At 51.7% G+C, this 17,319-nt stretch overlaps 2 protein-coding genes across 3 annotated transcripts in view; one reads left to right on the forward strand and one right to left on the reverse strand.

The window, feature by feature from the left end:
- The window catches only part of LOC137364261 (sulfotransferase 1B1-like), a 63,157-nt gene extending 46,651 nt beyond the window's left edge, over positions 1-16,506 (reverse strand). The window contains exons 1-5 of one of the 2 annotated variants that reach the window (XM_068027589.1): positions 16,350-16,506; positions 15,370-15,602; positions 14,972-15,100; positions 12,026-12,123; positions 7,323-7,449 (exon numbers count right to left, since the gene is read on the reverse strand). In XM_068027589.1, coding sequence (XP_067883690.1) covers positions 7,323-7,449; positions 12,026-12,123; positions 14,972-15,100; positions 15,370-15,547 — 532 coding nt within the window. In that variant the 5' untranslated portion in view covers positions 15,548-15,602; positions 16,350-16,506. Of the gene's footprint in view, positions 1-7,322; positions 7,450-12,025; positions 12,124-14,971; positions 15,101-15,369; positions 15,603-16,163; positions 16,265-16,349 lie in introns of those variants that run through there. The other variant, XM_068027590.1, reaches the window with a different exon arrangement.
- Positions 15,546-17,319, forward strand: part of armc5 (armadillo repeat containing 5) — a 9,327-nt gene continuing 7,553 nt past the window's right edge. The window contains exons 1-2 of the mRNA XM_068027591.1: positions 15,546-15,657; positions 16,304-16,432. Of these exons, the coding sequence (XP_067883692.1) occupies positions 15,546-15,657; positions 16,304-16,432 (241 nt within the window). The remainder of the gene's footprint in view (positions 15,658-16,303; positions 16,433-17,319) is intronic.

Below are 17,319 nucleotides of genomic sequence, written 5' to 3' on the forward strand. Positions count from 1 at the left end.
TTATACACACACACCACACAGTTATACACACACACCACACAGTTATACACACACACCGCACAGTTATACACACACACCACACAGTTATACACACACACCACACAGTTATACACACACACCACACAGTTATACACACACACACACCACAGTCATACACACACATCACAGTTATACACACACATCACAGTTATACACACACATCACAGTTATACACACACACCACACAGTCATACACACACACCACACAGTTATACACACACACACACATCACAGTTATACACACACACCACACAGTTATACACACACACACACCACAGTTATACACACACCACAGTTATACACACACCACAGTTATACACACACACACACAGCACAGTTATACACACACACACACCACAGTTATGCACACACACAGCCGTTATACACACACACACACCACAGTTATACACACACACACACACCACAGTTATACGCACACACACAGCAGTTATACACACACACACAGCACAGTTATACACACACACACACCACAGTTATACACACACACCACAGTTATACACACACACACACCACAGTTAAACACACACACACACCACAGTTATACACACACACACACCACAGTTATACACACACACACACCACAGTTATACACACACACACACCACAGTTATACACACACACACACCACAGTTATACACACACACAGAGCAGTTATACACACACACACAGAGCACAGTTATACACACAGCACAGTTATACACACACAGCACAGTTATACACACACAGCACAGTTATACACACACACACACACAGAGCACAATTATACACACACACAGCACAGTTATACACACACACACACAGCACAGTTTTGCACACACACACCGCACAGTTACACACAGACAGCACAGTTATACACACACAGCACAGTTATACACACACACACACACAGAGCACAATTATACACACACACAGCACAGTTATACACACACACACACAGCACAGTTTTGCACACACACACCGCACAGTTACACACAGACAGCACAGTTATACACAGACAGCACAGTTATACACACACAGCACAGTTATACACACACACAGCAGTTATATACACACACACAGCACAGTTATACACACACACACAGCACAGTTATACACACAGCACAGTTATACACACCGCACAGTTACACACAGACAGCACAGTTATACACACACACAGCAGTTATATACACACACACAGCACAGTTATACACACACACAGCAGTTATACACACAGCACAGTTATACACACACACACAGAGCACAATTATACACACACACAGCACAGTTATACACACACACACAGCGCAGTTATATACACACACACAGCACAGTTATACACACACAGCACAGTTATACACACACACACAGAGCACAATTATACACACACACACAGAGCACAATTATACACACACACAGCACAGTTATACACACACACACACACACAGCACAGTTTTGCACACACACACACCGCACAGTTACACACACAGACAGCACAGTTATACACACACACACAGCACAGTTATACACACAGCACAGTTATACACACACAGCACAGTTATACACACACACACACACAGAGCACAATTATACACACACAGCACAGTTTTGCACACACACACACCGCACAGTTACACACACACACAGCACAGTTTTTCACACACACAGCACAGTTATACACACACACACACAGCACAATTATACACACACACAGCACAGTTATACACACACACAGCACAGTTATACACACACACACAGTTTTGCACACACACACACCGCACAGTTACACACACAGACAGCACAGTTATACACACACACACACCACAGTTATACACACACACACACCACAGTTATACACACACACACACACAGCACAGTTATACACACACACACACAGCACAGTTATACACACACACACACAGCACAGTTATACACACACACACACAGCACAGTTATACACACACACACCACAGTTATGCACACACACACACACCACAGTTATGCACACACACAGCCGTCATACACACACACACACCACAGTTATACACACACACACACCACAGTTATACACACACACACACCACAGTTATACACACACACACACCGCACAGTTACACACACAGCACAGTTATACACACACACACAGCAGTTATATACACACACACAGCACAGTTATACACACACACACAGCACAGTTATACACACACACACAGCACAGTTATACACACAGCACAGTTATACACACAGCACAGTTATACACACAGCACAGTTATACACACACACACACACAGCACAGTTATACACACAGCACAGTTATGCACACACACAGCACAGTTATGCACACACACAGCACAGTTATACACTCACACACACAGCACAGTTATACACACACACACACAGAGCACAGTTATACACACAGAGCACAGAGCACAGTTATGCACACACACAGCACAGTTATACACACACACACACCGCACAGTTACACACACAGCACAGTTATACACACACACACAGCAGTTATATACACACACACAGCACAGTTATACACACACACACAGCAGTTATACACACACAGCACAGTTATACACACAGCACAGTTATACACACACACACAGCACAGTTATACACACAGCACAGTTATGCACACACACAGCACAGTTATACACACAGCACAGTTATACACACACACACACAGCACAGTTATACACACAGCACAGTTATACACTCACACACACAGCACAGTTATATACACACACAGCACAGTTATACACACACACACACAGAGCACAGTTATATACACAGAGCACAGAGCACAGTTATACACACACACACAGAGCACAGTTATACACACAACCAGAGCACAGTTATACACACACACAGCAGTTATACACACGCACACACACAGCACAGTTATACACACACACAGAGCACAGTTATACACACACACACACAAGCACAGTTATACATACACAGCACAGTTATACACACACACAGAGCACAGAAAAACACACACAGCAGTTATACACACACACACACACACAGAGCACAGTTATACACACACACACCACAGTTATACACACACACACACACCACAGTTAGACACACACACACACCACAGTTATACACACATACACCACAGTTAAACACACACACACCACAGTTAAACACACATACACACAGCACAGTTATACACACACACACCAGTTAGACACACACAGCACAGTTATAAACACACACACACCACAGTTATACACACACACACACCACAGTTACACACACACACACCAGTTACAAACACACACACACCACAGTTACACACACAGCACAGTTACACACACACACCACAGTTATACACACACACACACACCACAGTTACACACACACACACACCACAGTTACACACACACACACACCACAGTTACAAACACACACACACCACAGTTACAAACACACACACACCACAGTTACAAACACACACAGCACAGTTACACACACACACCACAGTTATACACACACATCACAGTTATACACACACACACACACCACAGTTACACACACACGCACACCACAGTTACACACACACGCACACCACAGTTACACACACACGCACACCACAGTTACACACACGCACACCACAGTTACACACACACACACCACAGTTACACACACACACACACCAGTTACACACACACACACACCAGTTACACACACACACACACACCACAGTTACACACACACCACAGTTACACACACACACACACACACCACAGTTACACACACACACACACACACCACAGTTACACACACACACACACACACCACAGTTACACACACACACACACCACAGTTACACACACACACACCACAGTTAAACACACACACACACACAGAGCACAGTTACACACACACACACCACAGTTATACACACACACCACAGTTAAACACACACACACCAGTTACACACACACACACAGCACAGTTATACACACACACACACACAGCACAGTTATACACACACACACACAGCACAGTTATACACACACACACACCACAGTTATACACACACACACACCACAGTTATACACACACACACACCACAGTTATACACACACACACACCACAGTTATACACACACACACACCACAGTTATACACACACACAGCACAGTTATACACACACACACACAGCACAGTTATACACACACACACACAGCACAGTTATACACACACAGCACAGTTATACACACACACACACCACAGTTATACACACACACAGCACAGTTATACACACACACACACCACAGTTATACACACACACACACCACAGTTATACACACACACACACCACAGTTATACACACACACACACCACAGTTATACACACACACCACAGTTATAGACACACACACACCACAGTTACACACACACGCACACCACAGTTACACACACACAGCACAGTTATACACACACACACACCACAGTTATACACACACACACACCACAGTTATACACACACACACACCACAGTTACACACACACACACCACAGTTACACACACACACCACAGTTACACACACACAGCACAGTTATAGACACACACACAGCACAGTTACACACACACACACACCACAGTTACACACACACACACACACACACACAGAGCACAGTTACACACACACACACCACAGTTACACACACACACACACCACAGTTACACACACACACACCACAGTTACACACACACCAGTTATAAACACACCACAGTTATAAACACACACACACACACGACAGTTATACACACACACACACACCACAGTTATACACACACACACACCACAGTTACACACACACACACCACAGTTATACACACACACACCACAGTTACACACACACACACCACAGTTAAACACACACACACACACACAGAGCACAGTTACACACACACACACACACCACAGTTATACACACACACCACAGTTAAACACACACACACCAGTTACACACACACACACAGCACAGTTATACACACACACACACAGCACAGTTATACACACACACACAGCACAGTTATACACACACACACAGCACAGTTATACACACACACACAGCACAGTTATACACACACACACAGCACAGTTATACACACACACAGCACAGTTATACACACACACAGCACAGTTATACACACACACACACAGCACAGTTACACACACACACACACAGCACAGTTACACACACACACACACAGCACAGTTATACACACACACACACCACAGTTATACACACACACACACCACAGTTATACACACACACACACCACAGTTATACACACACACCACAGTTATAGACACACACACACCACAGTTACACACACACAGCACAGTTATACACACACACACACCACAGTTATACACACACACACACCACAGTTACACACACACACACCACAGTTACACACACACACACCACAGTTACACACACACACACCACAGTTACACACACACAGCACAGTTATAGACACACACACAGCACAGTTACACACACACACACACCACAGTTAAACACACACACACACACACACACACACACCACAGTTAAACACACACACCACAGTTACACACACACACACACCACAGTTACACACACACACACCACAGTTACACACACACACACCACAGTTACACACACACCAGTTATAAACACACCACAGTTATAAACACACACACACACCACAGTTATACACACACACACCACAGTTACACACACACCAGTTATAAACACACCACAGTTATAAACACACACACACACCACAGTTATACACACACACACACCACAGTTATACACACACACACACCACAGTTACACACACACACACACCACAGTTACACACACACACACACCACAGTTACACACACACACACACCACAGTTACACACACACACACCACAGTTATACACACACACACCACAGTTATACACACACACACACACCACAGTTACACACACACACACACACCACAGTTACACACACACACCACAGTTACACACACACACACCACAGTTATACACACACACACACACCAGTTACACACACACCCACCACAGTTACACACACACACACACCACAGTTACACACACACAGCACAGTTACACACACACACCCACCACAGTTACACACACACACACCACAGTTACAAACACACACACACACCAGTTACAAACACACACACACACCACAGTTACACACACACACACACACCACAGTTACACACACACACCACAGTTACACACACACACCACAGTTACACACACAAACCACAGTTACACACACAAACCACAGTTACACACACAAACCACAGTTGCACACACACACCACAGTTACACACACACACCACAGTTACACACACACACCACAGTTACACACACACACACGCACGACAGTTACACACACACACACGCACGACAGTTACACACACACACACGCACCACAGTTACACACACACACACGCACCACAGTTATACACACACACACGCACCACAGTTATACACACACACACCACACAGTACAGTTAAACACACACACACACACACACAGAGCACAGTTATACACACCCACCACAGTTACACACACACACACACCACAGTTACACACACACAGCACAGTTACACACACACACCCACCACAGTTACACACACACACACCACAGTTACAAACACACACACACACCACAGTTACAAACACACACACACACCACAGTTACAAACACACACACACACCACAGTTACACACACACACACACACCACAGTTACACACACACACCACAGTTACACACACACACCACAGTTACACACACACACCACAGTTACACACACACACCACAGTTACACACACAAACCACAGTTACACACACAAACCACAGTTACACACACAAACCACAGTTGCACACACAAACCACAGTTGCACACACAAACCACAGTTGCACACACACACCACAGTTACACACACACACCACAGTTACACACACACACACGCACGACAGTTACACACACACACACGCACGACAGTTACACACACACACACGCACCACAGTTACACACACACACACGCACCACAGTTATACACACACACACGCACCACAGTTATACACACACACACGCACCACAGTTATACACACACACACCACACAGTACAGTTAAACACACACACACACACACAGAGCACAGTTATACACACACACAGCACAGTTACACACACACACACACATCTGAAATGGCTCTGAGCACGTACCACTGCCCTGGAGAAAACGCTGGAAATATTCTTCCCAGCTCCCGGGATTGGGCTCCAACTTGTTCATTAAGTCAAAGTGAAAGAAGGAGACGAGGTTGTCTTTGGCGTTTCTTGCACAGTATATCATCTGCACAGGAAGGGAAGAAGGACCGTGGATCAGAAACATCGCAAAGCCCGAACGCAACCCGACAAGCCGGGCCACCCGCACGCAATTGGGTGGATTTCGACCAGACTGGGGCGAGGGATGAGTTAAAGATGTCCATTTCTGTAGAGTCGATCGGGGCCCCAGTGTGTCTGAAACGGCCTCCCAGCCAATCAGGTCCTTTGTGAAGTCGAGTCACGGTTGGGTATCAAAGCCAACTTATGCACAGCAAGATCCCACACACAGCAGTGTGATAGTGACCCAGAACATCTGTTCTTTTTATTGATGGCAGCTGAGTGATAATTCCCAGCCCCAGGACACTGGGCAGAGCTCCCTCCACACTGCGAGTCCACTCTTCTTCCAACAGCGGTCATGGGATCTTAAATCCACCTGAGGGGGAAAACGGGACCCTCAGTTTAATGTCTCATCCTGAAAGACGGCACCTCAGACAGTGCGGGGCTCCCTCGGCAACGATCCTCCGACAGAGCGCCACTCCCTCAGTACTGACCCTCCGACAGTGCAGCACTCCCTCAGTACTGACCCTCCGACAGTGCGGCTCTCCCTCAGTACTGACCCTCCGACAGTGCAGCACTCCCTCAGTACTGACCCTCCGACACTGCAGCGCTCCGTCAGTACTGACCCTCCGACAGTGCAGCACTCCCTCAGTACTGACCCTCCGACACTGCAGCACTCCCTCAGTACTGACCCTCCGACACTGCAGCACTCCCTCAGTACTGACAGACTGAAAGTGCGCCGAGCTGACAGAATTGAAGAGATATGCAATAAATCCTTGTGTTTATACAGTGTTGTTCGGCAGCAAAACGATCCCCAGCCCTTCACAGGGGTGTTACCAAACATAATTTGCCCCCGAGCCACGTCCGGAAATATTAGTGACCGGCGCCCAAAAGCTCGGTCAAAGGGGTTGGTTTTAGGGAGTGTCTTTAAGGAGGAGAGGGAGAGAGAGGCGGAGAGGTTGAGGGAGGGAATTCCAGAGCTCGGGGCCCCAGGCAGCTGAAGGCACGGCCGCCAATGGTGGAGCGATGGGAATCGGGGGATGGTCAAGAGGCCGGAATTGGAGGAGTGCAGAGATCTCGGAGGGGAGTGGAGGAGGTTACAGAGATAGGGAGGAGTGTAGGGGCTGGAGGAGGATACAGACATAGGGAGGGTTGTAGGAGCTGGAGGACGTTACAGAGATAGGGAGGGTTGTCGGGACTGGAGGAGGTTACAGAGATAGGGAGGGTTATCGGGACTGGAGGAGGTTACAGAGATAGGGAGGGTTGTAGGAGCTGGAGGAGGTTACAGAGATAGGGAGGGTTGTAGGAGCTGGAGGAGGTTACAGACATAGGGAGGGTTGTAAAGGCAGGAGGAGGTTACAGAGATAGGGAGGATAGTAGGGACTGGAGGAGATTACAGAGATAGCGAGGGTTGCAGAGGCCGGAGGAGGTTTCAGAGATATGGAGGGTTGTAGGGTCTGGAGGAGGTTACAGAGATAGGGAGGCTTGTAGGGGCCGATGGAGGTTACAGAGGTAGGGAGGGCTGCAGAGGCCGGAGGAGGTCACAGAGATAGGGAGGGCTGTAGGAGCTGGAGGAGGTTACAGAGATAGGGAGGGTTGTAGGAGCTGGAGGAGGTTACAGAGATAGGGAGGGTTGTAGGAGCTGCAGGAGGTCACAGAGATAGGGAGGGTTGTAGGAGCTGCAGGAGGTCACAGAGATAGGGAGGGTTGTAGGAGCTGCAGGAGGTCACAGAGATAGGGAGGATTGTCGAGGCTGGAGGAGGTTTCAGAGATATGGAGGGTTGTAGGGTCTGGAGGAGGTTACAGAGATAGGGAGGCTTGTAGGGGCCGATGGAGGTTACAGAGGTAGGGAGGGTTGCAGAGGCCGGAGGAGGTCACAGAGATAGGGAGGGTTGTAGGAGCTGCAGGAGGTCACAGAGATAGGGAGGGTTGTCGAGGCTGGAGGAGGTTTCAGAGATATGGAGGGTTGTAGGGTCTGGAGGAGGTTACAGAGATAGGGAGGCTTGTAGGGGCCGGAGGAGGTTACAGAGATAGGGAGGGTTGTAGGGACTGGAGGAGGTTACAGAGATAGGGAGGGTTGTAGGGACTGGAGGAGGTTACAGAGATAGGGAGGGTTGTAGGAACTGGAGGAGGTTACAGAGATAGGGAGGGTTGGAGGGACTGGAGGAGGTTACAGAGATAGGGAGGGTTGTAGGGACTGGAGGAGGTTACAGAGATAGGGTGGGTTGGAGGGACTGGAGGAGGTTACAGAGATAGGGAGGGTTGTAGGGACTGGAGGAGGTTACAGAGATAGGGAGGGTTGGAGGGACTGGAGGAGGTTACAGAGATAGGGAGGGACTGGAGGAGGTTACAGAGATAGGGAGGGTTGTAGGGACTGGAGGAGGTTACAGAGATAGGGAGGGTTGGAGGGACTGGAGGAGGTTACAGAGATAGGGAGGGTTGTAGTGGCTGGAGGAGGTTACAGAGATAGGGAGGGTTGGAGGGACTGGAGGAGGTTACAGAGATAGGGAGGGACTGGAGGAGGTTACAGAGATAGGGAGGGTTGTAGGGACTGGAGGAGGTTACAGAGATAGGGAGGGTTGTAGGGACTGGAGGAGGTTACAGAGATAGGGAGGGTTGTAGGGACTGGAGGAGGTTACAGAGATAGGGAGGGTTGGAGGGACTGGAGGAGGTTACAGAGATAGGGAGGGTTGTAGGGACTGGAGGAGGTTACAGAGATAGGGAGGGTTGGAGGGACTGGAGGAGGTTACAGAGATAGGGAGGGTTGTAGGGACTGGAGGAGGTTACAGAGATAGGGAGGGTTGGAGGGACTGGAGGAGGTTACAGAGATAGGGAGGGTTGTAGTGGCTGGAGGAGGTTACAGAGATAGGGAGGGTTGTAGGGACTGGAGGAGGTTACAGAGATAGGGAGTGTTTTAGGGGCTGGAGGAGGTTACAGAGATAGGGAGGGTTGTAGGGGCTGGAGGAGGTTACAGAGATAGGGAGGGTTGTAGGGACTGGAGGAGGTTACAGAGATAGGGAGGGTTGGAGGGACTGGAGGAGGTTACAGAGATAGGGAGGGTTGGAGGGACTGGAGGAGGTTACAGAGATAGGGAGGGTTGGAGGGACTGGAGGACGTTACAGAGATAGGGAGGGTTGGAGGGACTGGAGGAGGTTACAGAGATAGGGAGGGTTGGAGGGACTGGAGGACGTTACAGAGATAGGGAGGGGGGAGTGAGGGACCACGGAGGGATTTGAAAACGAGGATGAGAATTTTAAAATCGAGGTGTTACCGGACGGGGTGTGAGTGTAGGTCAACGAGCACAGGGTGGCGGGTGAACGGGACTCGGTGAGAGTTAGGACACGGGGGGGGCGGGGGGGAGGTCGGGCAGTGGGACTTTTGGGATGAGCTCAGGTTTATGGAGGGTGAACTGTGGGAGTGAAGCAGGGAGAGCGTTGGAGCAGAAACAAAGCTAAAGGGACAAGGTCAGTGACAGAGAGAGAGAGAGAGTGAGAGAGAGAGAGAGAGAGACAACCTGCCGTGTACATGTACAGGAGCTGACACTGAGACACACACACGGACCGTACAGTACCAGACAGGAGTGAATCATTCCCTTTTACCCACTGTGTCTATTGTACATGTACAGGAGCTGACACTGAGACACACACACACACACGGACCGTACAGTACCAGACAGGAGTGAATCATTCCCTTTTACCCACTGTGTCTATTGTACATGTACAGGAGCTGACACTGAGACACACACACACACACGGACCGTACAGTACCAGACAGGAGTGAATCATTCCCTTTTACCCACTGTGTCTATTGTACATGTACAGGAGCTGACACTGAGACACACACACACACACGGACTGTACAGTACCAGACAGGAGTGAATCATTCCCTTTTACCCACTGTGTCTATTGTACATGTACAGGAGCTGACACTGACACACACACACACACACGGACTGTACAGTACCAGACAGGAGTGAATCATTCCCTTTTACCCACTGTGTCTATTGTACATGTACAGGAGCTGACACTGAGACACACACACACACACGGACTGTACAGTACCAGACAGGAGTGAATCATTCCCTTTTACACACTGTGTCTATTGTACATGTACAGGAGCTGACACTGAGACACACACACACACACGGACTGTACAGTACCAGACAGGAGTGAATCATTCCCTTTTACCCACTGTGTCTATTGTACATGTACAGGAGCTGACACTGAGACACACACACACACACGGACCGTACAGTACCAGACAGGAGTGAATCATTCCCTTTTACCCACTGTGTCTATTGTACATGTACAGGAGCTGACACTGAGACACACACACACACACGGACTGTACAGTACCAGACAGGAGTGAATCATTCCCTTTTACCCTCTTTGTCTATTGTGCATGTACAGGAGCTGACACTGAGACACACACACACACGGATCGTACAGTACCAGACAGGAGTGAATCATTCCCTTTTACCCACTGTGTCTATTGTACATGTACAGGAGCTGACACTGAGACACACACACACACGGACTGTACATTACCTTACATTTCTGCTCGAGGAAAGATTTCGGCAGCAGCTGAAACGGAAGATGTGTTTTGATAACTTTGGGAGATGGTAGTTTGTCGAGCAGTTCAGTTCCTGGAACATAAAAAGACCGCAGAAAGGGTGTTGTGAGGGCGTTTCTGCGAGGGACTGAACGGCCTCCTCCGGCTCCTTGCCCCCTGGGAGTCACTCCCTCCCGCACAGAGGCACAACCTCATCCGAGGAAACGCTTTGAACTGCGCCATCTGTTACTCAGGTGAAGGGAGGCACACGTTTGTGCGCACAGAAAGATCCCAGCCAGTCCCAGCTCATGTCCATTTGAGCATTTGGTTAAGGGAGGAGGATCGGCCCCTCACATCCCCGAGAGAAACCCCTCCTGCTTTTCTGTCAGGAGTGTTGAGAGATTTCACACCACCCACACATCCCGCCCAAACCCCAGAGAGGGATCAACATCTCATTCTGAAAGACAGCACTTACAACAGTGCGGCACTCCATCAGTACTGTCCCTCCCACAGTGCGGCACTCCCTCAGTACTGACCCTCCCACGGTGCGGCTCTCCCTCAGTACTGACCCTCCGACAGTGCGGCACTGCATCAGTACTGACCCTCCAACAGTGTGACACTCCCTCAGTACTGACCCTCCCACAGTGCGGCACTCCCTCAGTACTGACCCTCCCACAGTGCGGCACTGCATCAGTACTGACCCTCCAACAGTGTGACACTCCCTCAGTACTGACCCTCCCACAGTGCGGCACTCCCTCAGTACTGACCCTCCAACAGTGTGACACTCCCTCAGTACTGACCCTCCCACGGTGCGGCTCTCCCTCAGTACTGACCCTCCAACAGTGTGACACTCCATCAGTACTGACCCTCCGACAGTGCGGCGCTCCCTCAGTACTGACCCTCCCACAGTGCGGCACTCCATCAGTACTGACTCTCCGATAGTGCGGAGCTCCCTCAGTACTGACCCTCCCACAGTGCGGCACTCCATCAGTACTGACTCTCCGATAGTGCGGAGCTCCCTCAGTACTGACCCTCCGACAGTACGGCACTCCCTCAGAACTGACCCTCCGACAGTGTGACACTCCATCAGTACTGACCCTCCGACAGTGCGGCGCTCCCTCAGTACTGACCCTCCCACAGTGCGGCACTCCCTCAGTACTGACCCTCTAACAGTGTGACACTCCCTCAGTACTGACTCTCCGATAGTGCGGAGCTCCCTCAGTACTGACCCTCCGACAGTACGGCACTCCCTCAGTACTGACCCTCCCACAGTGCGGCACTCCCTCAGTACTGACCCTCCGACAGTACGGCACTCCCTCAGTACTGACCCTCCCACAGTGCGGCACTCCCTCAGTACTGACCCTCCCACAGTGCGGCACTCCCTCAGTACTGACCCTCCCACAGTGCGGCACTCCCTCAGTACTGTCCCTCCCACAGTGCGGCACTCCCTCAGTACTGTCCCTCCCACAGTGCGGCACTCCCTCAGTACTGACCCTCCCACAGTGCGGCACTCCCTCAGTACTGACTCTCCGACAGTGCGGCACTCCCTCAGTACTGACCCTCCGACAGTGCGGCACTCCCTCAGTACTGTCCCTCCCACAGTGCAGCACTCCCTCAGTACTGACTCTCCGATAGTGTGACACTCCCTCAGTACTGACCCTCCAACAGTGCGGCACTCCCTCAGTACTGACCCTCCGACAGTGCGACACTCCATCAGTACTGTCCCTCCCACAGTGCGGCACTCCCTCAGTACTGACCCTCCGATAGTGTAACACTCCCTCAGTACTGACCCTCCAACAGTGCGGCACTCCCTCAGTCCTGTCCCTCCGACAGTGCGGCACTCCCTCAGTCCTGTCCCTCCGACAGTGCGGCACTCCCTCAGTACTGTCCCTCCCACAGTGCGGCACTCCCTCAGTACTGACCCTCCCACAGTGCGGCACTCCCTCAGTACTGTCCCTCCCACAGTGCGGCACTCCCTCAGTACTGTCCCTCCCACAGTGCGGCACTCCCTCAGTACTGACCCTCCCACAGTGCGGCACTCCCTCAGTACTGACTCTCCGACAGTGCGGCACTCCCTCAGTACTGACCCTCCGACAGTGCGGCACTCCCTCAGTACTGTCCCTCCCACAGTGCAGCACTCCCTCAGTACTGACTCTCCGATAGTGTGACACTCCCTCAGTACTGTCCCTCCCACAGTGCGGCACTCCCTCAGTACTGACTCTCATATAGTGTGACACTCCCTCAGTCCTGTCCCTCCGACAGTGCGGCACTCCCTCAATACTGACCCTCCGACAGTGCGGCGCTCCCTCAGTCCTGTCCCTCCGACAGTGCGGCACTCCCTCAGTCCTGTCCCTCCGACAGTGCGGCACTCCCTCAGTACTGACCCTCCAACAGTGCGGCACTCCATCAGTACTGTCCCTCCCACAGTGTGACACTCCCTCAGTACTGACCCTCCCACAGTGTGACACTCCCTCAGTACTGTCCCTCCCACAGTGCGGCACTCCCTCAGTACTGTCCCTCCGACTGCGCGGCGCTTCCTCAGTACTGACCCTCCCACAGTGTGACACTCCCTCAGTACTGTCCCTCCCACAGTGCGGCACTCCCTCAGTACTGACCCTCCGACAGTGCGGCACTCCCTCAGTCCTGTCCCTCCCACAGTGCGGCACTCCCTCAGTCCTGTCCCTCCCACAGTGCGGCACTCCCTCAGTACTGTCCCTCCCACAGTGCGGCACTCCCTCAGTACTGACCCTCCCACAGTGCGGCACTCCCTCAGTACTGTCCCTCCGACTGCGCGGCACTCCCTCAGTACTGACCCTCCCACAGTGCGGCACTCCCTCAGTACTGACCCTCTAACAGTGTGACACTCCCTCAGTACTGACCCTCCCACAGTGTGACACTCCCTCAGTACTGACCCTCCGACAGTGCAGGTCGGGACCTCTCACCTGACGGGTTGTGACCTGGGACGCTGAACTCCAGGAACGGGATCCTGCTCTGCAGCGGGGCTCGGCGACATTGCTCGGCGTCTCCGTCGTGGAGAATGAAGTCGACGATCTCCTGGACCCAGGTGGTACCTGCCAGGGCGGGGGAGGGGCCAAGAAGAGGGAGAGGGTCAGGGGGTCAATCAGCGAGGGCCGGGTTGGGGGTAGGAAGGGGGAGAAAAAAGAATCACTCAGTCACGGTCGGAAAGGGTCAAACGACGAGAAACTGACGGGAGATACTTTGCGTGATCTAATGGTGGTGAGGGCGGGATAGCGACTCAATTGGGCGGATGGGGAGGCTGGTATTAATGCCAGTGCGGAGAAGTCCCGCAACAGGGTCTTGGCGGCCAAACGACTCTTACCCGCTTTGGGGTAGGTGGCGATCACTAAATCCTCGGGATCGGCCTGGAATTCCTCCACCGCTTTCCAGTTCTCCAGGAAGATATCCAGCATGGGGACCCCGTGCAGCGGCACCAATGTCGGCCGCTCGACCACAGGGGCTGTGTCGCCTGCCTCTGCTTCCTGGTTGACGCTTGCCATGGGGCTCAGTGGTCGATGGGATCACAGTCACTTCCCGAATCCCAGTCACTCGGATCTGGAAACACAAAACAATCGGAACAAAGCTCAGCGGGCACGGACTTTGGAACTTGGCAAGAGTTATCTCCCTGTAACTCGGCGACCAAGGGCAAGGGGCGGAGAGTTAGAGGGAGTCAGTACTTCGAGGGAGAGCTTCCTCGGGAGTGTTCCTCATTCACTCACTCACGCACCCTCATTTACACACTCACTCATTCTCTCATACTCGCTCTCAATGCCACACACTCTCTCAATCACTTCACCCACTCCCTCACTCTCAATCATACACACTCACTCATGTTTGAGGGTGCGTGAGTCAGACTCACATCCTCATTCTTACCCTCTCTCACTCACCCTCATACACTCACTCTCCCTCACATACTCTCAATCACTCACACAGTCTCACTCTCCTTCACACATTCAGTCCAAGCCTCCGACACACCAGCCCACCCTCACTCTAACTCACACCCTCGCCCACGTTCGCACACACTCACCCACTCTCAGTTACACTCGCATTCTGTCTACCCACTCCTCTCCCCTCCACCTTGACGATCCCGCTGGGCTATCCTCACTGCTACCTCACCCGTCAGTCTCATCTCAGAGCAATGTGACACCCCCTGGCCCAGGAAGAACTGGAATAACTGGTAGAAGGCAAGGCCGTGTCAGAAATACTCTCTCGTGTCGTTGTGCTTTTGAAATTCCTCCTGTGAATGTGGGAGGCAGCTCGAGGATTCGACTTCCTGACCCGACCCAGAACTGAGAGGCTCACCTTCAAATTGCAGTGCATTTATCTGGCGCCGATCGCTAATTCAGGACCTTCCGAAAGCGCTGCCCCAGCCAATCAGACGCTTTGTGAAGTCTGGTCACTGTCGGAGGCTCAGTGCTGAGGGAGCACCGCACTGTCAAAGGCTCAGTGCTGAGGGAGAGCCGCGCTGTCGGAGGGTCAGTACTGAGGGAGCGCCGCACTGTCGGAGGGTCAGTACTGAGGGAGCGCCGCACTGTCGGAGGGTCAGTACTGAGGGAGCGCAGCACTGTCGGAGGGTCAGTACTGAGGGAGCCCCGCACTGTCGGAGGGTCAGTACTGAGGGAGTGCCGGACTGTCGGAGGGTCAGTACTGAGGGAGCGCCGCACTGTCGGAGGGTCAGTACTGAGAGAGCGCCGCACTGTCGGAGGGTCAGTACTGAGGGAGTGTCACACTGTCGGAGGGTCAGTACTGAGGGAGTGTCACACTGTCGGAGGGTCAGTACTGAGAGAGTGCCGCACTGTCGGAGGGTCAGTACTGAGGGAGTGCCGCACTGTCGGAGGGTCAGTACTGAGGGAGTGCCGCACAGTGGGAGGGTCAGTACTGAGGGAGCGCCGCACTGTCGGAGGGTCAGTACTGAAGGAGCGCCGCACTGTCGGAGGGTCAGTACTGAGGGAGTGCCGCACAGTGGGAGGGTCAGTACTGAGGGAGCGCCGCACTGTCGGAGGGTCAGTACTGAGGGAGTGCCGCACTGTCGGAGGGTCAGTACTGAGGGAGTGCCGCACTGTCAGAGGGTCAGTACTGAGGCAGCGCCGCACTGTCGGAGGGTCAGTACTGAGGGAGTGCCGCACTGTCGGAGGGTCAGTACTGAGGGAGCCCCGCACTGTCGGAGGGTCAGTACTGAGGAGCGCCGCACTGTCGGAGGGTCAGTACTGAGGGAGCACCGCACTGTCAGAGGTGCCGTCTTTCGGAAGAGAAACTTAACCGAGGGCCCTCA

The sequence above is a fragment of the Heterodontus francisci genome, unplaced genomic scaffold (assembly GCF_036365525.1).
Source record: "Heterodontus francisci isolate sHetFra1 unplaced genomic scaffold, sHetFra1.hap1 HAP1_SCAFFOLD_882, whole genome shotgun sequence".
Taxonomy (NCBI): domain Eukaryota; kingdom Metazoa; phylum Chordata; class Chondrichthyes; order Heterodontiformes; family Heterodontidae; genus Heterodontus; species Heterodontus francisci.